The 26,375-nt window shown below is 38.4% G+C and overlaps 1 protein-coding gene across 3 annotated transcripts in view; it reads left to right on the forward strand.

Moving 5' to 3' along the window:
• The window catches only part of CERS6 (ceramide synthase 6), a 329,104-nt gene that overhangs the window by 178,612 nt on the left and 124,117 nt on the right, over positions 1-26,375 (forward strand). For all 3 annotated transcript variants that reach the window (XM_043488025.1, XM_043488027.1, XM_043488026.1), the window contains exon 4: positions 12,529-12,586. In XM_043488025.1, the coding sequence (XP_043343960.1) occupies positions 12,529-12,586 (58 nt within the window). The remainder of the gene's footprint in view (positions 1-12,528; positions 12,587-26,375) is intronic.

Here is a 26,375-nt window from a genome sequence, read left to right on the forward strand (position 1 = left end):
ATGCTGAATTCTAAAACTGATCTTTGAATGCTAAGTCACTTCAGTCGTGTCCGACTCATTGTGACGCTATGAATTGTAGCGCGCCAGGCTCCTCTGTCCCTGGGATTCTCCTGGCAAGAATACTGGAGTGAGTTGCCATTTCCTAGTCCAGGGGATCTTTCCCAACTCAGGGGTCAAACCCATGTCTAATCTTTGAGGGGAGGTATTTTGGCTAAAAACCTGTGGAACAAGAAAGAAATATGTGTCTGCATCATTAACATGATTCAGTGATGTCTGATGGCTTTGTTAGACTTACTGAATGCAAAACATAATTGAAGGACCTAATTTTGTTCTACAAACCAAAAATCCAGCCAACCCACCAACTACCCAGATGATCAGAAGTCTGGCACCTGTGGCTCTGTTAAAAAAAAAAAAAATTAATGTTGGCTTAATTTGTGAAATTTGATGTCTGTGCACTAATGGACATTACATGCCTCCTGAGAGAATTGGCAGTGTATCAGGTGTCCATTGAGTATTTTCTGAACTGAGGGTGTCATTATCTGTTTCTAGTCTAGACCTTAAGGCTATGAGGCTTTAAGATGTAGACAAAGGAGACCTGGTGTGAAAAATGAGGAGCCCTGTTTTCTTTCACCAAGTTATCTGGGAACATAGGGAAGTTACACATTTCTCTGAACCTGATTTCATTGGTAGAAAAGGGTGTGGATGGACCCCCTGGGATCACTACCTTCGCTGGTGAAAAAACAAGGCTATTCCATAGAGCAAGGCTGTTAAGAAAAGCTTGTGTTCGGGAGGGGGGATCGGGATGGGGAATACATGTAAATCCATGGCTGATTCATGTCAATGTATGACAAAAACCACTACAATACTGTAAAGTAATTAGCCTCCAACTAATAAAAATAAATTGAAAAGAAAAAAATTAAAAAAAAAAGAAAAGCTTGTGTTCACATGAAAAGATGCTCAACATCACTCATTATCAGAGAAATGCAAATCAAAACCACAATGAGGTACCATCTCACGCCAGTCAGAACGGCTGCCATCAAAAAGTCTACAAACAATAAATGCTAGAGAGGGTGTGGAGAAAAGGGAACCCTCTTACTCTGTTGGTGGGAATGCAAACTAGTACAGCTACTATGGAGAACAGGGTGGAGATTCCTTAAAAAACTGGAAATAGAACTGCCATATGACCCAGCAATCCCACTGCTGGGCATATATATTGAGGAAACCAGAATTGAAAAAGACACATGTACCCCAATGTTCATTGTAGCACTGTTTACCATAGCTAGGACATGAAAGCAACCTAGATGTCCATCAGCAAATGAATGGATAAGCAAGCTGTGGTACATATACACAATGGAATATTGTGTATTGTGTATTAAATATTGTGTAATAAATAATATTGTATATTAAATACTCAGCTATTAAAAATGAATACATTTGAATCATTTCTAATGAGGTGGATGAAACTGGAGCCTATTATACAGAGTGAGTTAAATCAGAAAGGAAAACACCAATACAGTATATTAACTCATATATATGGAATTTAGAAAGATGGTAACAATGACCCTATATGCGAGACAGCAAAAGAGACACAGATATAAAGAATAGACTTTTCGACTCTGTGGGAGAGGGCAAGGGTGGAATGATTTGAGAGAATTGCATTGAAACGTGTATATTACCATATGTGAAATAGATTCCAGTCCAGGTTCGATACATGAGACAGGGCGCTCAGGGCTGGTGCACTGAGACAACCCTGAGGGATGGGATGGGCAGGGAGATGGGTGGGGGATTCAGGATGGGGGACACATGTACACCCATGGCTGATTTGTGTCAAAGTATGGCAAAAACCACTACAATATTGTAAAGCTATTAGCCTGCAATAAATAAATTAGTTAACTAAAAATAATAAAAAAGAAAAGCTTGTGTTCAAACATAAAAATTGGGAGATGGATAACTTTGATTTATGTACACAGAAATATACCAGTGTTGCACTCAAATACCTGTAAGACCAAATCTTTGCCCTCAGTAAGCTGTTGTCCTACGAGGGTAAGCATCACACATTCATGACACTGACGCTTAACCAGGGCTCTTGCCAAGTCATCTCATTTCGAGTGTATGCTTAACATTCGTGGAGAGAGGAAGAGAAGACAACAGAGAGTTTTATTTGCCTTCCTGCCTTAGCATTGAAAAGGAGCTTGAAAGCGGAGGCCGTAGCTGTCAGAGTAATTCCACTGATTTTGCTTAATATGTTTGGAGAAAAAGCTATAGAGTAATGTACTTTGCAATAAAAAATATAACTTCTATTTTAACTTTTATGTTAAAATAAAGAGGCAGTATGTAGTAGAAAGGAGTGTGGTTCCTGGAATCAGATTGCCTGGGTTTGAATCCCCAAATTCATTACTTGCTAACTGTTCTTTTAGGCAAGTGACCTAAATTATTTCTCCATGTCCGTAGGATCGGAGTGATAGCATCTACCCCATAGGGTTCTCATAAGATGAGAATAAGTTAGTACATAGAAAAGTCTATGATGGTACCAGGCATAAAGTGAGTGCTCAAGGAATGCAGCTACTACTAACATAAAAATACTTAGTTGATCCTCAAGGAACACCTAGTAAATAGAAGTACTGTTCACTTCATAAAGATGATGATTAAGATGGCTATTAAGTTTGAAGCCACAGTTAACTTCACTTCAAAACTTTGTGGAAGTGAGTGTATCTGATACATAGAAACCTTTTTGAAGGGTTTTTTAAAGTCCTGATGTACTTGACTGGAGAAATGATGAAATATGAGTATACCATGTTTATACTGTAGCTTTGTTCATACCTTATGAAAGTCATAAGCTTTGAGGTTTTCAGTAAAAAAAACAGGAATTTAACCTTCTTTGTGGGGCTGCCCGGTGGCTCAGATGATAAAGAATCTGCCTGCAATGTGGGGGACCCAGGTTTGATCCTTGGGAGGTGAAAGGATAGATTTATGTAAAGTACAGTTGGCTTTCTGTGTCTGTGGGTTCCATTTCCACAAATTTCAACCAACCATGGTTTGAAAATATTTGGGAAAAATGAGCCCAGAAAGTTTCAAAATGCAAAATTTGAATTTGCCACATACTAGCAGCCTGGTGGTTGGAGAAGGAAATGGCAGCCCATTCCAGTATTCTTGCCTGGAGAATCCCATGGACAGAGAAGCCTGGTGGGCTGCAGTCCGTGGGGTCGCACAGAGTCGGACACGACTGAGCAACTTCACTTCACTTCACTTAGCAGCCTGGTGGGCTGCCGTCTGTGGGGTCGCACAGAGTCGGACACGACTGAAGTGACTTAGCAGCAGCAGCAGCAGCTATTTACATAACATTTAGATTGTATTAGGTATTCTAGAAATGATTCAAAGTGTATAGGAGAATGTGTATAGTTTGCAGGCAAACAGTATACCATTTTATATAAGGGGCTTTAGCGTCCTTGGATTTTGATATTTGACACTGTTATTTCGTATCAATTCCCCATGGATACCGACAGACAACTGTATTGGTGTACAAAGTCTTTACTAACTAATTTCAGAATATTTTTTCATTTATTGAACTCCATAGTTTCACTATGAAGAAGTAGAAGCAGTGATAGATTTTCTTTTCTTGGGCTCCAAAATCACTGAGGATAGTGACTGCAGCCATGAAATTTAAAGACACTTGCTCCTTGGAAAGAAAACCTATGACAAACCTAAACAGCATATTTAAAAGCAGAGACATCACTGTGCTGGCGAAGGTCCGTACAGTCACAGCTGTGGTTTTTCCAGTAGTCATGTATGGATATGAGAGTTGGTCCATAGAGAAGGCTGAGTGCTGAAGAACTGATGCGTTGGAATTGTGGTACTGGAGAAGACGCTTGAGAGTCCCTTGGACTGCAAGCAGATCAAACCAGCTAATCCTAAAGGAAATCAATCCTGAGTATTCATTAGAAGGACTGATACTGAAGCTGAAGCTCTAATACTTTGGTCACCCGATGCAAAGAACTGACTCATTGGAAAAGACCCTAATGCTTGGAAGGATTGAAAGCAAAAGAAGTAGTGAGTAGCAGAGGATGAGGTTGTTAGATAGCACCACTAACTCAATGGACATGAATTTGAGCAAATTCTGAGCGATAGTGGAGGACAGAGGAGCCTGGCATGCTGCAGTCCTTGGGATCACAAAGAGGCAGACATGACTTAGCAATCGAACAACAATAGTAGTCTCACTTCATTTGTAATAATTTGCAAGATATATGAAGTTTAATATGAAATTTATATTAAATTTCATGAAAAAAAGATGTAAGCCCTACTTCACTTTATTCATATATTTGGTAAGCAGTTTTTTTTTTAACCTTAAATGATGAAACAGTGAAAATGTGAAATGTCTCAAATGGATAAATTCTATCAGGATCAAAGGAACTACATGCTAATATGTGTTCTAATAAGGCATCCTAGTTTTTCATTCAGTAACAGTATTTTTTAATTATTGTTTAGACCATTCCAGAGTTGACTTTCTTTGATTCCAAATTTCTTCTATATTGGTCATGTAAAAAAACTGCATTAGAAGCATTTGGCATGTCTTTCCCCTTTCTTACTCATATTTTGCACAGTTTCTGGAAATAGTTGATAAAATTATTTGATTAAAGACTATTTTGATTAAAATAAACCTATAAGTAGAGAAGTTAAAGGGAGTGAGTGCTCATACCATTAATAAAAATTCAGATGTCAATTTAGGAACTATTTCTTGCCAAACACTCTGCTGTCAGAAACACAAAGATAAATAATCTTCAGTCATGCCTACTTGGAGCTCACAAGCAAGTCAGAGGTTTGTGGCTGTAATCAAAGATGAGGAGGTAAGACACACACCATCAGAGAATTTAATGCTTTCATTGTTGCAGTGCTCAGAAAAGGTGGCTTCATGGAATAGCTAGCATTTGACATAAATCTCAAAGGAGGGATAATGTTGCAGTACATGGACAAGATGAGTGGCTGAGACGGAGAAGGGTCCTGGGATATTACTGGTGACTTTAGGGAACACACTCAGTATTGTTTAAGTGCCCTGGTATTGAGAAGAATCCCCAGTGCAGCCTTCCCTACTTCCAGTTTTGCAAGCAGCTAGTTTCTGTTCATCAGGACAGAGACTGTTCTCATCATGTGGTGTCTATGAATGGCCCCTTGGTTGGAAATACCATTTCGGCTGAATACATTGTCTTCAGTTTTCAGGTGTATAACGTCAAGAAGAGGCAGCAGAGCCTAACAGTTAAGAGCTGGGATGTTGAAATCATGCTGCCTGGTTTGCAGTCCTGTGTTCCCTCTTACTAGCTGTGTGACCTTTGGCAAGTCAGTGAACCTCTCTGGGCTTGTTTCCTCATTGGAAGGAAAATTAGGGATGATGTTAATAGTCCCTACTTTGTGGTGTGAAATAGTTTTCACTGAATGACTTTCTGCTTGTAAAGGGCTCAGAACAGCTGTTAACCCAGAGCAGGTACTCCAGAAATGTTGTAAAGAAATTGGCCCCATGGGCTGTTCTCCTTTCACGAGGTTGGTGTGCTGAGTTGAGCTCAGGGACCTGCTTCTGGATGTCTGTCCCTGCATCTGCCTCCTCGATCAACCCCGGTGCCACGTGAGTGACCTGGCAGTAAAACACAAGACCTCAACACTCTGATTCTCTGCTTTTATGGCACGTTTTATGAGTCTTATTTTGACAAAGAACCCTTTCAGCCTTATTGTATAAGGACAATAAAGCAGGTTCTGTGGGTGGTAGTTTTTACTGGCCACATTTTTCATTCTCATTTTCGGGCCTGATGGCTACAAAAGGTTTCCATGTCCAAACAACTGTAGTGTGGAACACATCTAGGCAGAGAAATGCATGCTAATTCTGTGGAATTTGAGAGGAGGCTTTCGAGTCAGTGTTGCACTAGGTTTGTGTCCTGGTTTTGCCACTTAGCAACAGTCTGGACTTGGGCAAGCTAGTCCTGAGGCCTCTCTGTCCAATAGAGGTTCCTCCCTTGCAGAGTTGCTTTCTCATCTGGAATCTTTCTGGGATTCTCTGGTGATTCAGAGCATCCTCCAACCACAGCTTAGGATCCAGCCAGCCCTTGGTTCTGACAACAGGCTCCACTGTGGGGTGGTTATCCTCAACCCTGTCGTCTGTGTCCTTTAAAGTTTATTCTTTCCTTAACAAAATTCCTCTTCTGCCTGTTTAGTGCTGCATTCATAAAGGCACATAGGTAAATTCATGCACCCACATTGCCATCTTCAACCAGACATCCTCTAAGTTTTTAAAGAAACATTCTTTTTTTTAATAATATAAATGTATTTATTTTAATTGGAGGCTAATTACTTTACAATATTCTATTGATTTTGCCATACATTGACATGAATTCAACTATATTTCTCTTACCATGACCACAGTGTCTTGAAATTTCTCTGTATTAGAATAAATTTAATGCTTCCCTTCTCCAGTCCCTCCTTCCAGGAATATAATCTGAGAATTCATCCTTTGATTATTGTTTTTAAATATTTTGTACTAAATTGCCCCTTAAGAACAGTAGTGTTTAATTGGACATTATTTGCTCAAATTGCCCCATGAAATTTACAACAATTATTTATGTTGTTAACAATATTCCTTTTATTCTAAAATCAGTCTTTTTGAATTCTTAACTTTTGTTTGTATTTCCGTGGGTTGGGATTGACCAAAGTAATTTGTTTAGTAATGGTTAAAGAGTAATGTATTTTCAGAGCTTTTGATTATCTGAGAATGTTTTACATATTTTTCTTTTTAACAAATGAAAGCAATTTGGTTGGCAGTAGCTTTCTTTGATGGAGTGTTCTCTCTTTTCTATAAATTTAGTGATGCAAAGGAAAAGTTAAGACCACTGGATATTTCTTCCTTTGATGGTGACATATTTTCTTTTTTTCTTTTTTTTTTTTCATTTACTTCACAACATTGCAGTGGGTTTTGTCATTCATTGACATGAATCAGCCATGGAGTTACCAGTATTCCCCATCCTGATCCCCCCTCCCACCTCCCTCTCCCCCCTCCCACCTCCCTCTCCACTCGATTCCTCCGGGTCTTCCCAGTGCACCAGGCCCAAGCACTTGTCTCATGCATCCCACCTGGGCTGGTGATCTGTTTCACTTTAGATAATATACATGCTCTTCTCTCGAAACATCCCACCCTCACCTTCTCCCATAGAGTCCAAAAGTCTGTTCAGTACATCTGTGTCTCTTTTTCTGTTTTGCATATAGGGTTATCATTACCATCTTTCTAAATTCCATATATATGTGTTAGTATGCTGTAATGTTCTTTATCTTTCTGGCTTACTTCACTCTGTATAATGGGCTCCAGTTTCATCCATCTCATTAGAACTGGTTCAAATGAATTCTTTTTAACGGCTGAGTAATATTCCATGGTGTATATGTACCACAACTTCCTTATCCGTTCGTCTGCTGATGGGCATCTAGGTTGCTTCCATGTCCTGGCATTTTCAATTGATTTGTATATTGATTTTTTTGTTTTTGTGCATGGATATTGAAGGATTTTTTTTTAACCCAAGGATTCAAAATTTGTCAGGATGTGGCTTTGAATTGATATTGTTCAGAATACAATTTTGACCTTATTCTTTTCAGTCAATTTTTTTTTCCAGTTGTATCTTTGGTTATTCCTTCTGTTTAAAGCCTTCACTTGAGTTTTCTCAGAAGCAGCTATAATTAGACTTGATTTTTCTGATTCTCTGGATCTTAGGTGTTCTTTCATCTATTGGTTCTTTTCTCCAGCCCTATGGAGATGGTTTATCTTCTACATCATTGATTTTTAGCAGGACATGTGTACATTTTTTCTTCCCTTCCCCCTCATGTGAATAATATTCCTTCACTTCATTTTTAGAATCCTTATATTGCTTTTTTGTTTCACTTATAATCTCTTTTTATCTTATCCAGTGGTCTTTTACTAATTTGTGGCTTTCTTTTTCTGATTTTAGGAGACATATCTAACACCACCAAATGCTTTTCTAAAAATGACATCTGATTCCTCCAGGGAGTTAACTTTAGGAGATGGTTCTTTCTTTGGATCCTTAGCATGCTCTTTTCTTTCCGTATTTATGCAATACTTCTTAGTAGATCTGTATTGACATTTAGATTTTTTTCATTCCTGAATTTGGAAATATCCATCTAGACCTGCTCGCAGAGATGTATAGATTGACTTTTACCCCACTCTCTGTTCTCTTTTTTGCTGGTAAAAGTCCTCTTTTAGATCTCTGACCTTGTAGCAGGTTGATGACTATAGGCCTTGGTCTACTTTCAGTGGACCAGAAGAATTTCACATAGAGCAGCTATCTCTATATCTTGTTCTCTGTCACTTATATGGGTTGTAAGAACTCCAACCTCCAGAACGCAACACCACCATGAATCATTTTGCCCTTAAGTCACCTTCTCTCTAATTGGAATTCCCGGGGTGCTAAGTACTTCCTTTTTTCTTACTCATCTTTTGAACAGTCATGAATTGACAGAGTGGGGGTATTCTCCTCCTGCCTCAAAAGTTTCATTCATGACAGAGGGCTGTCTAGGTTTCTGAGTGATGCAGATTTTTGCATTTCTGTGCAAGATGTAAAAAGTGGAGACAGGAAGATATACTCAGATTTTCCTACTTCCTTTAAGACCAATAGCTTGTTTCTTGTTGCCTCTAATTACATTTTTATTTCTAATTTTATTCTTATTCTTTTTTTTTCTTCTGTAAATTCTTTGATTCCTGCAATAGGTACAAGGTCATGTTTTCCTTTTTGTGGTTGCGTGCACCTTTATTTACCTTTCTTTTTAATAGATATTTTAGTGGGAGGTTGAGAGGGGTTGTGTCAATGGCTGGTAGCTAGGCACCATTTAAAACTGTAACTTACATGAAACTATAAAAATAAAACAAAGGACTTCCTGAATGTGGAAAAATCCTTGAAAATATTACTTCTGTAGATATTTGGTGAAAATAAACTCTGCCTTATAGATATTCATCACAAATTGTTATTCAAATGATGGAGGCATTCATGTTCCTATAATACAAGCTACGTCTTATGAAAACTGGGTCATTTTATGAAAGAAAATGTAGTTACATGAGTGATTATAGGGGTTCCAATGACTTTCATAAACTTTTTTTGTTATCCGTAAAAACTGCCTGATCTAAGTATCTTATACAGTTCATGGGGTTCTCACGGCAAGTTTACTGGGAGTTTGCTGTTCCTTCCTCCAGCGGATCATGTTTTGTCAGAACTCTCCACTATGATTCATCCATCTTGGGTGCCCCTGCATGGCATGACTCATAGCTTCATTGAGTTATGCAAGTCCCTTTGACGTGACAAGGCAGTGAAGGGGAGGCGAAGAGGGCAAAGAATAGGGCAACAGAGGATGAGATGGTAGAATGACATCACCGATGCAATGGGCATGAACTTGGGCAGCTCCAGGAGATGGTGAGGGACAGGAAAGCCTGGCATGCTGCAGTCCACTGGGTCACAAAGAGTTGGGCTTGACTTGATGACTGAACAACAAGTGTTCTAGAGCTGAAACAGCTGTTAAAAATCATTTAGTCTAGGAGTTGTGAATTCATTTGTCTTCAGGGACCAAAAAGTAACTTGCAAATGCATGAATTAGGCTGGTTTAATACAATCATGAGTCAGAGGAACTAGAGAGAAGTGGAAATTACTTTTTCCATCAAATCCTTAGGACATCAGTATATCAAAACAGTGTAAATATCAAAAACAGTATAATATAAACCGCTCTCCCATTATAGAGATGGAATTGAGGTCAAGAGATATCAATAGGTTTGATCAAAGTTAAGAGAATCTATGAATCTTGACCAGAATCAGCGCTATAATTTTAGGGACCAATGAACAATAAAATATGGTGCTCCTTGTTCAACAACTATTAAGAATTTCAAGACAGTAACAGCAAAACATTAAACCTAGCATCATACTCTGTATAACTGCATGCGTTACACACCCTTAGAGCCATACCTGATCTTTACTTCTGATTTAGAATTTATGCATCCTAACAGAAAGAAACACACAGATACTCTCACCCACAGCCACCAAAAAAATGGGTAATGGAGATGGGGTTAAAATTAAGGCCTTGACTTTGACACTGCAGTAAGTAAAGTGACTTTACTTAGAAGAGGGCTTTTGTAAGAAGTTTTAGAGTCATTGCTTTTTGTTCCTGTCTGAATTCAGGTTTTGTGGATTATTAGTTGATGATTTTCAATCCTAAAGTTTAAAGCTCTTCTCTAAAGGTTACTTCTGACTTGAATTCCAGGATGTTTGAAGAGTCGGTCAGTCCAGGAATGAAACTCAGGGACATTTGTGTCTACCATTGAGTCTTACTCAGCTCTCTGAGCTCCCTATTATTGTTCTTTTCTTCTTACCTCAAAAGAGCTTTGTAACCTGAATCATCTCCTCAAATAACCTTTACAAAAAAATCTTACTTGTTATGGTTTATCAGAAGGGAAGGGGAAAGGGATAAATTAGAATGGAATTAACATATACACACTACTATAAATAAGATAGATAAACAACAAGGACCTACTGCATAGCACAGGGAACTCTACTCAATATGTTTTAATAACCTGTAAGGGAAATTAATCTGAAAAAGAATATATATATATATACATATATATATATATATATATATATAGACCATACTGTTGACCATATATATACTATACTGTAGACCATATATATAATTATGGTCTATAGTTCATGGCAGTCGCAAAAGAGTCGGACATGAGTTAGCTAGTAAACAACAAAAACAATATGTATATATAATGTATAACTAATGTATCACTGTGCTGTACATCTGAAATTAACATGACATTGTAAGTCAACTATACTTCAACTAAAAATAAATCAGACTCAAAGAGCAAAAAAAAAAAAATTCTTATTTGAGATTTTTACATGGCTTGCAAACACAGAAAGCAAATTATCTCATGGCAAAGTTGACTAATCACTTTCTCCTTTGTGTTCACTTACAACTTGTAACCCAAGATACCATGAGCAGCATGATCGCAGGAGTTCTGTTTTGTAACATCAACCATTTTTTATTTTGTTTTATTTTTTTCCCAATTATTTTTATTAGTTGGAGGCTAATTACTTTACAATATTGTAGTGGTTTTTGCCATACATTGACATGAATCAGCCATGGATTTACATGTGTTCCCCATCCTGAACCCCCCTCCCACCTCCCTCCCCATCCCATCCCTCTGGGTTGTCCCAGTGCACCAGGCCCGAGCACTTGTCTCATGCATCCAACCTGGACTGGCAATCTGTTTCACACTTGATAATATACATGTTTTGATGCTGTTCTCTCAGATCATCCCACCCTCGCCTTCTCCCATAGAGTCCAAAAGTCTGTTCTATATATCTGTGTCTCTTTTTCTGTCTTGCATATAGGGTTATCATTACCATCTTTCTAAATTCCATATATATGCGTTAGTATACTGTATTGGTGTTTATCTTTCTGGCTTACTTCACTCTGTATAATGGGCTCCAGATTCATCCATCTCATTAGAACTGATTCAAATGAATTATTTTTAATGGCTGAGTAATATTCCATGGTGTATATGTACCATAGCTTCCTTATCGATTTGTCTGCTGATGAGCATCTAGGTTGCTTCCATGTCCTGGCTATTATAAACAGTGCTGTAATGAACATTGGGGTGCACGTGTCTCTTTCAGATCTGATCAACCAGTTTTTAAAGGCACAACTATTTACACTCAGAAAAATAAAATGAAATTGGTAATTGAGTACCAGGTTAAGAGGTTTTTTGCAGTAACCATATATTATATATATGCACACACACACTATATATAAGTTACATAAAGTCTTGGTATTTATGTAAAGTCTTTAAAAGAGGTAAACATTCAATTCATTTAACATTGAAAGAGAACTTAAAGATTTTCCTCTTTAAAAAAGTGACCATCTAACAGCTTGACAGAGTTTGGGATAGTATAAGGTTGTTGCTAACAGTTGTACATCAGATGGATGGTTTGGATTCCAGATAGGTTCCTTTAGTGATATCCAGAAAGATGCCAATAAAAACTTGTTGAAAGATGAAGGGAAAAAATGTTACCTACTTTAAAAATACTAAAGTTTTAAAAAAAAATGAACATCATTTAAGTCATTTACTTAATCTCTGAATCAGGCAAAGAATTCAAAACTGTCTTATATACCTTCATATTGTTCAAATCTATCCATTCATGAACCATGAACTAGAGGAAATTCACATGCTGGAAGAAGAAAAGATGAGTGAATGGGCAAACATAACTGAATGAAAGAAAAATTGTTACAAATATAATTATTAATATTTAAAATATTTACTGTATGCCACTCATGGTAAGTATACATGTTTAGCCTGCATTGAAGTCACTAATTATGTTTAGTTGGGGCAAAGCTGTGTGTGTGTTGGGGGGGGGATTCATTTAATGGAATTTTTTCACTCATTTCAGAATGTGCTATGAAATATTTAAACTGAGTATCATAGAATGCTTTTTAAACTTTCCACAGGTGGAAATTTTCGTATGGCCTTTATATATTTACCTATGGAATCCGGTTCCTGAAAAAGGTAGGATCTGTCAAATTATTTTATATAATTCTCATGTAACTGTAAGTCTATATCTCATGTTTTATGTTGTGACAGAAGTAGTATTTTAAGCAGTCATAACAGACTTGCTACGAGTTATTTGTGCGTTTTCTTTGGTTTATAAAAATATTGGTGATTTATTCTTTATAGTAAATAACTTTTAGGCATATGTAGAAAATAGTTTTGAAAATAATTTGTTTTTCCACAGATAGATATTGCTAAGTTCTCGGACCACTCTAGTTGGTTATCTGCTACCCATAGGCTTTAGGAACTTATAAAATTCATCTGAGGCTCAAAAAGAAGTTAGAGTTACCACATCACACAACTGAAAAAGGTCAGTTGTGGCATTGTGTGTTATTACCATAGCCTTTGCCAGTAGAAATTAGAATTCAGTGTCTTGCAAAGCTACCAACAAGGTGACACCAAGTGCCAGTGGAAAATTCCATTCCTTCCCTAGACTGTGCTTTGCTGTTCTTCAGAAACCAAGGCACCGTTACCTATGAAAACAATTCTTTGAGGCTGTCATAGTCTTTTTCTTCATTATTTCATTGCTTAATAGCACTAACAAGTTAGGCTGCTTAACTTTGTCTCATGAAGACATATAATAGCAGTAACCAGTTAGGCTGCTTAACTTCAAGTCTCACAGTCATACAATAGTGAGTTGGCAGAAGATGGAAACTTATTTTTAAAAATATTTTATGGTGTTAACCTTTAAAGTGGTATCAGTGTTATCTTTATTTGGCACATTTTTATTTTCAAAGTGGGGCATTGTGCCAAGTGACATTCCTTACTTGTAAATTCTCATGTAAATATTTGTATGAAAATTATATTTTTATTTTTCGAGTCTGAGTTGTAAGATATTGTCTGCCTGTGGCAAATTCTATTATAAATAATGCTTGTTTCCCAGTATCATAGTCTCCTAGAGGAAATATTCTTTTTGCTTCTTCTCTTATCCTTTAGCAACTGCACTTATTTTTCAGTTAATAAGACTACAGGGCCCAGCGGCCATTTGAATAGATTTAAAAGAATGAACTTCACTTTGTACACTAAGTATGAAGACATTCTCAACTGGGGTAAATAAATGTGGTGGAAAGTGCTTATTTTGGAACCCTACTGTTCCAGTTTTTAAGTTTACTTATCTGGGGGGGGGGGGAAATGAAAAGAATTGGCTGTAGAGCTGTAGAGAGAAAAAATGGCTATAGAGCTTTTATACTTCCAACTTTACTACCTCGGAAGAGGAAATAACTTTGGATGGAATTTCAGCTGACTTGGGAGAGCTGGGCTTCATGGGAATATCGAGTTGCTAACTGAGGTCACGGTTTGAAATTCACGTCAGGTTCTGTTGATGATGGTGAGCAAGGAGAGATGGTGAGAGACAGGAGCACTTTTTTGCCCTTTTCCCTAGATCTGCAGGATGTGGTCTCTTTTAAAAGCTCTCATTCAGCAAGCCTGGCCATCTGTCATCAGAACAGGAAACACTTTGACACAGCTCTGCTTCATTCTGTCCCTACACAGACCGAATGGAACCAAATGGAACGATAGTAGTTTTCATTCCCTAGTTCTCAGTAGCTCTGTAGAAGGCAGTAAGAGAGTTTCTCAATAGAATGTTTGCTTGAAAACTGTTGTTCCTTAGATTGTAACCGTTTCAGCTGCTTCTATATGTAATAAAGGCTTAAAAATGGAAAGAGATCTAGATGTTGTTCTTGTTGGATTAATTTGTATTGGGGGTTTCTTCCTTTGATACTAAGAAGCACTCAGTTTGGGATGAGCTGTATGGTTTAATGTTTAGTCATACTGCAAGATAGAAAAGTGTACATAGAATCCATATGACTGAGCTAACTGCAAAGGACATCATAAGCTATCTTGTCCAACTCTTTCATTTCACAGCTGAGGAAGCAGAAATCCAGAAAGGGTAGGTGGCATTCTACAGGTCACACAGTGAGTTTATGAAAGGGCTGAATCTGAAGTGAAACACACACTGCTATCTCTTATTCTAGTACTTTCCCCCACTTTATCAGCCTGCCTTAACCTCAGCATGACTTTCAGATGACTTCCTTCTTTGGTTAAGTTAGGAAACTTAACCTAATGTAGTTGTTGTTTCTGTTTGGAGAACTTTAAATATATTTCTGTTAGCTTGTTGGAATGGACTATATATTTGCCCATCTAACCAATAAGGAAAAAAAGTTGTTATGAAGTCAGCATCAGAAAAAATCAAAACAAGGTATTTCTAATTTTCACAGTACCCTAAATATTTTAAAATAAAATGCCAGGGTAGTGGACCAATTTTAAAAGGTGAAAGGCCACAGCTGCTTCTTATTCCCAGCATCCAAAACATGGATTATTACATGTGCTGTTAGAAAAATACCTGGGCAACTTGCACTGTACAACTTTTTTCTGCTTTTAGGGCGAATGAATCTGATATGACTCATCTTCTAGGGTGTATTGAAAGTGAAGTTGCTCAGTCGTGTCTGATTCTTTGCGACGCCATGGACTGTAGCCTACTAGGCTTCTCCGTCCATGGGATTTTCCAGGCAAGTGTACTGGAGTGGGTTGTTATTTCCTTCTCCAGGGGATCTTCCTGTCCCAGGGATCGAACCCAGGTCTCCTGCATTATAGGCAGACACTTTACCCTCTGAGCCAGCAGGGAAGCCTTAAGGTGTATTAAGTAGGGTGTATTAAGTAACCTTAAATAACCTTTCTACCCTAAAATTCTATAACCCATTAAAGAGATACTTACCAAATTCAAAACACCACACACCTGGGACTTCCCTGGTGGTACAGTGGAAAAGAATCCACCTGCCAATGCAGGAGACACGGGTTCAATCCCTGATCCCAGAAGATCCCACGTGCCTTGGAACAGCTAAGACCTTGTGCCACAGGTGTTGAGCCTGTGCTCCAGAACCAGGAAGCCACAGCTACTGAGCCCATGTGCCGCAACTACTCAAGCCCAGCACCTAGAGCCCATGCTCCGCAGCAAGAGAAGCCACCGCAATGAAAAGCTTTTGCACCGCAACTAGAGAGTAGTTCCCATTCTCTGCAACTAGAGAAAAGTCTGAGCAGCAATGAAGACTCAGTATAGACAAAAATAAAATTAATTAATTAATTAAAAAATACCATGCACCCGTGATAGAGAATCTAAAAAGTAAAAAAACAAATCAATTAATAAATAAATTTTGAAAACCGTAGAATTTTAGATGTAAAAGTTTTAACATACCTAGCATCTAAATACCTCATTTTCTTTTTTTTATTTCAAGATTGCCTTTATTTATTTATTTTTCCATTTATTTTTATTAGTTAGAGGCTAATTACTTTACAATATTGTAGTGGTTTTTGCCATACATTGACATGAATCAGCCATAGATTTACATGTATTCCCCATCCCGATCCCCCCTCCCACCTCCCTCTCTAGCCGATCCCTCTGGGTCTTCCCAGTGCACCAGCCCCGAGCACTTGTCTCATGCATCTAACCTAGCCTGGTAATCTGTTTCACCCTTGATAATATACATGTTTCGATACTGTTCTCTCGAAACATCCCACCCTTGCCTTCTCCCACAGAGTCCAAAAGTCTGTTCTCTACATTTGTGTCTCTTTTTCTGTCTTGCATATAGGGTTATCGTTACCATCTTTCTAAATTCCATATATATGTGTTAGTATACTGTATTGGTCTTTATCTTTCTGGCTTACTCTCTGTATAATGGACTCCAGTTTCATCCATCTCATTAGAACTGATTCAAATGAATTCTTTTTAGTGGCTGAGTAATATTCCATGGTGTATATGTACCACAGCTTCCTTATCCATTCATCCGCTGATGGGCATCTAGGTCGATTCCATGTCCTGGCTATTATAAACAGTGCTGTAATGAACATTGGGGTGCATGTGTCTCTTTCAGATCTGGTTTCCTCAGTGTGTATGCCTGGAAGTGGGATTGCTGGGTCATATGGCAGTTCTATTTCCAGTTTTTTAAGAAATCTCCACACTGTTCTCCATAGCGGCTGTACTAGTTTGCATTCCCACCAACAGTGTAAGAGGGTTCCCTTTTCTCCACACCCTTCCAGCATTTATTGCTTGTAGACTTTTGGATAGCAGCCATCCTGACTGGCGTGTAATGGTACCTCATTGTGGTTTTGATTTGCATTTCTCTGCTAATGAGTGATGTTGAGCATCTTTTCGTGTGTTTGTTAGCCATCTGTATGTCTTCTTTGGAGAAATGTCTGTTTAGTTCTTTGGCCCACACTTTTTGATTGGGTCATTTATTTTTCTGGAATTGAGCTGCAGGAGTTGCTTGTATATTTTTGAGATTAATCCTTTGTCTGTTGCTTTGTTTGCTATTATTTTCTCCCAATCTGAGGGCTGTCTTTTCACCTTGCTTATAGTTTCCTTTGTTGTGCAAAAGCTTTTAAGTTCCATTAGGTCCCATTTGTTTATTTTTGCTTTTATTTCCAATATTCTGGGAGGTGGGTCATAGAGGATCTTGCTGTGATCGATGTCGGAGAGTGTTTTGCCTATGTTCTCCTCTAGGAGTTTTATAGTTTCTGGTCTGACATTTAGATCTTTAATCCATTTTGAGTTTATTTTTGTGTATGGTGTTAGAAAGTGTTCTAGTTTCATTCTTTTACAAGTGATTGACCAGTTTTCCCAGCACCACTTGTTAAAGAAGTTGTCTTTTTTCCATTGTATATCCTTGCCTCCTTTGTCGAAGATAAGGTGTCCATAGGTTCGTGGATTCATCTCTGGGCTTTCTATTCTGTTCCATTGATCTATATTTCTGTCTTTGTGCCAGTACCATACTGTCTTGATGACTGTGGCTTTGTAGTATGGTCTGAAGTCAGGCAGGTTGATTCCTCCAGTTCCATTCTTCTTTCTCAAGACGACTTTGGCTATTCGAGGTTTTTTGTATTTCCATACAAATTGTGAAATTCTTTGGTCTAGTTCTGTGAAAAATACCGTTGGTAGCTTGATAGGGATTGCATTAAATCTATAGATTGCAAAATGGTAGTATAGCCATTTTGACAATATTGATTCTTCCAATCCATGAACATGGTATATTTCTCCATCTGTTTGTGTCCTCTTTGATTTCTTTCATCAGTGTTTTATAGTTTTCTATGTATAGGTCTTTTGTTTCTTTAGGTAGGTATACTCCTAAATATTTTATTCTTTTTGTTGCAATGGTGAATGGTATTGTTTCCTTAATTTCTCTTTCTGTTTTCTCATTGTTAGTGAATACCTCATTTTCTAAATGAAGTTATGAAGTGTCAGTCTCTAATAAGAATAGTTTGAGTTTTCTCTGCCATATTTATATACATTCAGGCTGAATATTTCAATTTATTAAATGTTGTTAATCTTTCCAACCCGAATTGGCTTAATCCTGTGGGGAAAATATACTTATTTCCCTGGATTTACCAAGTCATTGTAGATTTTCAGTGTGTGTGTGTGTATATATATATCTATATATATATATATATGTATACATATGTATACATATATATATCTATATATATATGAATGATTGAAGTACCCTCAGTTTAAGAATATTGTTTGTATTGAGAAATAAGGCAATCGAAAGTTTTAAAATACGTATAAACTAAGTTTATGTCAGTACACACTTGTGCTGTCTTAGTCTGAGTCCTCTGGGAAACAGATGCCAAGAAGAGATTAAATGTGCAAGAAATTGATGAGCAAAATGTCTCAAAAAGATAATGGAGAGGGAGGTGGCCAGGAAGCTAGAAGAGCCTTCAGACCACAATGTAAGTCTGACCATGAGTGCTGGAGAGAGGGAAGGAAGGAAAGTGTGGATGGAGCTCTAAGACCACTTGCTGTGCCTTTCCAAGGAGAATGCAGTCAGGCCGCTGGGCAGCCCTGGAGCCACTGTGGATCATCAGAGGAGATGTACGTCTCCCAGAAATGGGCTTGCTGACATATTCCTGGCATGCTCAGTCATGGGCTGCCAGCAGTCTGTGAGCAATGGAGCCTTCACGAAAATACAGCTGTAGATTTTAGTGCCCAGCACTGGGGCCATGAGTCAGCCACACTCCCAGCAGTCCAAGATCTAAGAGGCGCATTCTCATGGTTGCCTGCTGCTGCTAAGTCGCTTCAGTCATGTCTGACTCTCTGCGACCCCATAGACCAGGCTCCTCTGTCCCTGGGATTCTCCAGGCAAGAATACTGGAGTGGGTTGCCATTTCCTTCTCCGTCATGGTTGCCACATGTGCTTAATTTTTTAACATATTCCAGTTTTTCTAAAGAAAGGCTATATGATGAGAAAAGACCCTATGTGACTAGAAATAGTTTTCATATGCCAGATATTTAGAAGCATGAGAGAAATATTGATCTATTGTACTTTTTATCATTTATTCTGTGTTGATTTCCCCTCCATTGTGTCATAGTTCCAGTAGCTGATGTGTGAACATATCTTTGGAGCAGGACATAGGCTGACTTCCTGCATGAATTGTCTCAGGGTCCTTGGCACTTACCTCCCTCTTGTACTGACCCAGTATAGGTGATAAATTGTGTGGCCACCCTATGAATAGTTCTATAATAAAGGATGAAATCATTGGCCCCATATTTTCAGACATCCTACAAAGAAAGTGTGTCTGTGTGTGTGTGTGTTCACTCATAGGAAATCAACAAAATGTTTTCTATAGTTTTATGATGACAGATAAGAGGGTGCACCTCATTTATGGTGAGGGGCTAATGCTTAGGTGTGCAGATGTTATATGCTGTCTTTCTTTCCTAGCTCCAAGCTGCCTTTAGAGACAGCAGTAACTCTGATGATGGAAGTAGACCCTGGCAGGCATAAACCTTACACACACGTTAGTGAACTATTAAGTGAAGTCATTGTTGAGTTAGTAGAATGTATTTAAATGTAGAATCTAAACTATTTCAATCGTTTTAATAGTCTGCTCCTGTAATTGCTGACACAAGTGACTCTTTGCTCCATAAATATGATTGGCAGAGACAAGTACTTTCATAAAAGAAGACACAGAGTTAGTTGAGGTACTCCGAAGTCCCAGCACACGGTGTACGTGTACAAATTAATACATTTTTCTAGGTCTTGAAATGAACCATATGTCAAACCTTTGAAAATAGAGTAAGTTATCTCTCACTTATTATTACCTTTTTTCTCATTTGTAGGTGGAAGTTTATATTGAGTAGAGTTCCTTAAATACTTTCTGTGTGTTCCTTTACTAATTTTTAAAAAATATAGTGTCACAGGAAGTCCATGAGATACGTTAGCAACCGGGACTTCGGTAAATATTTTTTTCTACGTTATCTATCCATTAGGCTAATATAGTAACAATTTTTTGACCATAGGGCACATTTTATATCACAGTTTTCTACACATGCATGCGTGTGTGTGTGGTAAGTCACTTCAGTTGTGTCTGACTCTTTGTGACCCTGTGGACTGTAGCCTGCCAGGCTACTCTGTCCATGGGGATTCTCCAGGCAAGAATACTAGAGTGGGTTAGGTGGTCTTCCTGACCCAGGGGTTGAACCTGCGTCTCTTATGTATCTAGCATTGGCAGGAGGGTCCTTTACCACTAGCAAAACCTGGAAAGCCTGTACACATTCATATAAATAATTAAAGTTTACTCAAAATATATCTCTACCTAATCTTTCTATCAGTCAGGGTCTCCATTAGGAGACAGAAACCACAGGAGTAATTCTTGGAATGAATATAATGTAAAGGATTATAAACCAAGAGCAAGTCACTAAGACGGTATTATTCAGAGTAATCGATCTGTTTGCTACCAGTCTGCCATGAGATAAGGAGCTTGACTTGAATGTAAATCAACTCACTGCTTCGTCTTTTGAGAGAGTCTACCTCTGAAGAAGAGTCAGCTGAACTGAACAGTGTGCTTAGCAATGTAGTTAATTGACATTCTGATGAAACAATAACCAACGTTTCAAGGACTGGCGCTTGTCTGCCCATAACACTTCGCTCAGTGCTGCACTGAGGTCTCGTGAAGGCAGTAATGGCAGGAAGAAGCTACAGCTCTGAGGATGAGGGCTCATAGGAAGGGTTGAAGTTATTAGAACCCAGACACTTGAAGAAGGAACCATGGATCTGGACAGGCCTTCTGCTGAGAAAACGCTGACTGGCTATTGTGTTTCTCAGAAACCACAAGGAGGCCGATTCTGAGAATGAGGGAAGCGTGCAACCAACTGCAGCCACTGGGATGAACTGTCCGGGGTGCAGACGCAGTGCTGGAGGGTGGGGTGGGAGGGGGCTGCGGGGTGAAGGCGAGAACGGCAAGCAAAACAGAAAGGAGCACATCCTTTCTTCATCTAGCAGTCTTCCTGCCTCCTCTAGTGCCTACCTAGAGTCAGAGCTCAGCAAGGGACCAGCCCCTTGGAGTCAGCTCAAGACTGTCCACCTTATGAAATCGTGAGTGAGGGTTAGATGGGGGAGTGAGACTGCCTCTAAGGGATAAGTAAGACATGAGAAAAAGAAACAGGCACAGAGTGTTTTATTAGATAAGGCTGCTGCTATCACTGCGGCACGTCTGACTCTTCGCAAACCTTTGGACCATCGTGCGCCATGCTCCTCTGCCCAAGGGGTTTCCCAGGCAAGGATCCTGGAGTGGGTTGCCATAGTCCAAGGTGACATTTATTATTTTTGAATACTGCTTTGGGTTTTTTCCGTTTTTATATTTTAAAAATTCTATCAGAGAACAAAGATTTTTGAAGTTTTCTTTTACTGTACCTAATCCAAACTAAATACTTTTGGTGATGCACTATACACTTTCTTAAGAGCATATCTAATACCACATGTTAACAGAATCAAGCAATGACAGGCATTATTCACTGGGATCTGACCACTAAAAATTCTTTTATGCAAAAAAAAAACAGACTTCCCACTGTGCTGCATTCTATGATACACTCTGACAACTTACCATCATTTATTTCATTACATTTTAAAAATATGCAATTGCTACTGATTATATTGACTTCATAACTAACCAGGGGTGAAAACTCACATTTGAAAAGTACCTTGGCCAACTGAGCACTTTACCCATTTCCCTTAAACTTTCTGAACCTGGCCTGAATTATGACATAACTTATTATTCATTGGGTGTGCTTTTCAAAGGTCAACAAAGAAAGCCAGACTGTTCCTCTGGTGTCATGTTTCAAGGTGTTCCTTTTTCCTTGTTGGTTCTCTTGGAATCTTTCTGAAGTGAAAGCAGCATTGTCCTTTTGCCTATTTTGATATGGAAATAAAAGTTGTCCAGTCATTATAATATGTGTCCAATAAGCATTTTCTTTGTATTATTTTAAAATTTTGAAATTGCTTACAGCACATTGCTTGTTTAAGGAAGCTTGACATTGGGAGCTTTACTTAAGAAAAAGTCCCCATCAAATGACATAGAATATGGTAGACATTGGAAAGGGACCCTAAAGATCAACTATCTCAAATTTCTCATTTCAGAAAAGAAGAAACAATTTTAAAAGAATCAATTGACTTGCCTGAAGAAAGACTCTCAGCCAGTTTTGTGGTCTTTACAATTTCTAGGTGGTGTAAAAAAAAAAAAGATTTAGAAAACAAGTTTCAAAATCTAGCAGTTCAAGAAATGTTTTTAATTTTTATTAGTAAATTCACCTGACTAGGAGATAGAAGTCACATCACTATGGGAGAACATCATGGGACTGAAGTTTCCATCTCTGCTCTGCTAGTTGTACTTAATGGTACCTTTCCTCCCTGAAACCTCATTTTTCTCGTCTGTGAAATGGGAAGATGATGCTTGCCTTGGCCTCCCCAGCTTGCATGTAGGAGTTCTGTGGAAACTCTATAGTACTTTGAAAATGTAAGACATAAGACTAATTATTGCTGATTTAGACGGGACTCTTGGCAGCTGTGAATGCCTGTCTCCTACAATCCTTTGATGCTTTCGTCTTGTGCTGCAGCTGCCTTCTAGTCCAGTGAAATCCTTTGTCCTGACTTTGCTTTGATGCTTGCAAACAGGTAGATTTGCTGCCTGGAATGGAAATTATCTGGCATCACCTGAGGAAATTGCCCTTCAAGGCTTCTCCTTATTGTATCTTCCGTATCTCCTTCCCACATCTGTCCTCTTGAATATTTTCTGATTCCCTTATACCTTTCATTTGCCCTTGACTTATGTCTGGTATCCTAGCTGAGAAGAATATTCTGAAGCCAGAGAGAAACTGAAGATAGTGTGTTTCAGTGAGGACCCTGAAGAAGGAGCCAGAAGACCTGGCCGTTAATCAGTTTTGCAATGTTAAACAAGTTAGATTCTCTGGGATTGAATTGCTACATCTCTAAAATTAGTAATGTAGACTAATGCAACATTTTAAATTATTTTTATTTTATTATTTTTAAAATATATAACATTTAAAAACTCTTACTCCATAATTCAGTGAAGATTTTCAAATAGCTAATCATTATGGCAAGCTGGTACAAACCTGTTTAGAAAGCAAAATGGTGATATAGAATAATAACCATAAGAATGTTCATATACTGTGACTTAGCAATTCAACTCCTATGAATTTATCCTGAGGAATGAATTACATGGAAGCAAAAAATATACATATATAAAGTTTTATTACAACTTAAAAATACTTATACACACGTACACTTATATGCAAATTATATTAGCAAATCCAAAATAGACCTTCAAACAACCTTGATGCCTAATATTAGAATTGTTTAAATTTTTGTTATCAAAATGGCAAAATAGCATGCAACTACTTAAAAATAATGACTATAAAATTACTATATTATTTGTAGAGCTAGTAAAACATTAAGTAGAACTTTACATGAAAATAAGTAACAAACTCATTGCTTTGAAAACTCATTGATTTTGCTTTGAAAATCATATATATATAGCAAATTGGATGTAATAGGTAAAAATGTTAAGACTTCTTTTAGAGAGGAACTGTGGATGGTTAATTATTCTCAAAATATCTTTACTATTTTCTTTTTTATTTAAAAAGTTAACCTTAAGATGTAGGAATCAGGATGGAAATGATTGTGCGTGATTTGTGAAATTATGGATTATGAAAGTGTTTGCAGTTGTAACTTTTAAAAAGGAGAAAAAATTTTTTGAAGTTGGGTTGCATTTAAATGGCAAAGACATATGGAAGTTTCATTTAAAAACTCCCCATCTGTTCTTGTTTACCTAATCCTGACTGCCCTAGTCCCCACGTTTTCTCTCAGGGCTTCTCTGAGGTCTTATTGCCCAGAATGCCCCACTATGGCTGTAGCATAGACTTCTTTTTTAACTTTTTATTCTGTATTGAGGTATAGCCAATTGAATTCTCTCTGAAGTGAAGAGTCAGACACAACTGGACGACTGAACAACAACAACATAGCCAATTAACAATGTTGTGATAGTTTCAAGTGAACAGCAAAGGAACTCAGCCGTGGATCTACATGTGTCCATTCTCCCTCATTCTCCGCTCCCATCCAGGCTGCCTCAGGACCCTGAACAGGGTTCCATAGCATAGACTTTCCAATGAGCTTTTTTAGTCTTCAGTGGGATTCTGGTAAGATTTAAGCTCTTTTTCCATAACAGATTTACATGGCCAATGTTAGACAATAAATTCTTCAATGTTAGACAATAAATTCTTCATTTCATATAATACTTTAAAAACCTCTTTCACAATGAAAGTCCCACCTTTTTTGGAGTGGGGTAATGCTTTGGAAACAGTCTTGGCTTAGTGTATAGCCAGAATGAAATTTTGCATCACTAATCATAATCGTAATCATGATAAGGATAGTTACACTGTGCTGAGCACTCACTGTGGGCCAGACATTCTTACTCATTCCGCATGTGTTGTACTGTATAACTCCTCATCCTTATACCTGAAGGAACCAAGGCTAGCAAAGGATCAGTAATGTGTCCAAGGTCACATAGCTAGTCAGTGGGAGGGCTGAGATTTAAATCTAGGTACATTTGGCTATTGGAGAAGGAAATAGCAAACCACTCCAGTATTCTTGCCTGGAGAATCCCAGGGACAGAGGAGCCTGGTGGGCTGTCGTCTGTGGGGTCGCACAGAGTCGGACATGACTGAAGCGACTTAGCAGCAGCAGCAGCATATTTAGCTATATAGCCTACTTGTATCCAGGCTTAGTTACTGACTGAATAGGTCTACTGGGCTGATGAGGCTTGAGCAGTGACTAAGGAAAAGCAGAGGCTCTGTCTTATAACTGAATTCATATTCAGAACACGGAGTTAAATTGAGTGATTATATTCAAAACGTCCAAATTAAGCGTCATATTTGCTTCATTTTTCTGCTTCCAAATGAACTCGCTTTGGTAAAGCTGAGAATTGGCGGCTTGCTGTATTCTTAGTGATTTGGATCTTATCAGAAATTGTCTCCTAATTTTCTGACGGGTATAGATGTCCCTTTTTTACTAACCAATAATGTACTAGGTTGGCCGAAAGGTTCATTTGGGTGTTTCCTTAAGGTGGTGTGGACTTTTGACCAACCCAATAATTATACAATACAATTTATTCTCTCCTTCTATGATACTTTCTACGATATGACTAGAAAACCGTTAATATACTATTCACAGTGAGAAGCTAGTTGATAAAATTCAGTATTTTCTGTAGCTCAGGAAATGTAAATTGTTCATTGCCTAGAATAAATTAAAACTTCAGATGATAAAACCATTCCTTTAGCACTGAGGTTATATATAGCTTTTGATTTAATGAGATGGCAACAGTTTGATTTTGGTTATATAAACTTTCACCGTGTCACTTCTCAGCTTTTTGGCTAAAGTGAAAGTCACTTAGTCGTGTTCGACTCTTTGCGACCCCATAGAGCCAATGGAATTCTCCAGGTCAGAATACTGGAGTGGGTAGCCTTTCCCTTCTTCAGGGGATCTTCTCAACCCAGGGATTGAACCCAAGTCTCCCACATTGCAGGCGGATTCTTTACCAACTGAGCTATCAGAGAAGCCCCAAGAATACTGGAGTGGGTTGCCATTTCCTTCTCTATGGGGATCTTCCCAACCCAGGGCTTGAACTCAGGTCTCTTGTGTCTCCTGCATTGCAGGCATCCAGATTCTTGATTGCTGAGCCACCTGGGATGCCTTTTGATTAAGATCAAGTATTCAGTTCAGTTTAGTCACTCAGTCATGTCCAACTGTTTGCGACCCCATGAACCGCAGCACGCCAGGCCTTCCTGTCCATCACCAACTCCTGAAGTCTACCCAAACTCATGTCCATTGAGTCAATGATGCCATCCAACCATCTCATCCTCTGTCATCCGCTTCTCTGCCTGCTCTCAATCTTTCCCAGCATCAGGGTCTTTTCAAATGAGTCAGCTCTTCGCATCAGGTGGCCAAAGTACTGGAGTTTCAGCTTCAACATCAGTCCTTCCAATGAACACCCAGGACTGATCTCCTTTAGGATGGACTGGTTGGGTCTCCTTGCAGTCCAAAAGACTCTCAAGAGTCTTCTCTGACACCACAGTTCAAAAGCATCAATTCTTTGGTGCTCAGCTTTCTTTATAGTCCAACTCTCACATCCATACACAACTACAGGAAAAACCATAGCCTTGACTAGACAGACATATGTTGGCAAAGTAATGTCTCTGCTTTTTAATATGCTGTCTAGGTTGGTCATAATTTTCCTTCCAAGGAGTAAGCATCTTTTAATTCATGGCTGCAATCACCATCTGCAGTGATTGTGGAGCCCCCAAAAGTAAAGTCTGACACTGTTTGCAGTGTTTCCCCATCTGTTTGCCATGAAGTGATGGGACCAGATGTCATGATCTTAGTTTTCTGAATGTTGAGCTTTAAGCCCA

Source organism: Cervus canadensis, chromosome 15 (genome assembly GCF_019320065.1).
Source record: "Cervus canadensis isolate Bull #8, Minnesota chromosome 15, ASM1932006v1, whole genome shotgun sequence".
NCBI lineage: Eukaryota > Metazoa > Chordata > Mammalia > Artiodactyla > Cervidae > Cervus > Cervus canadensis.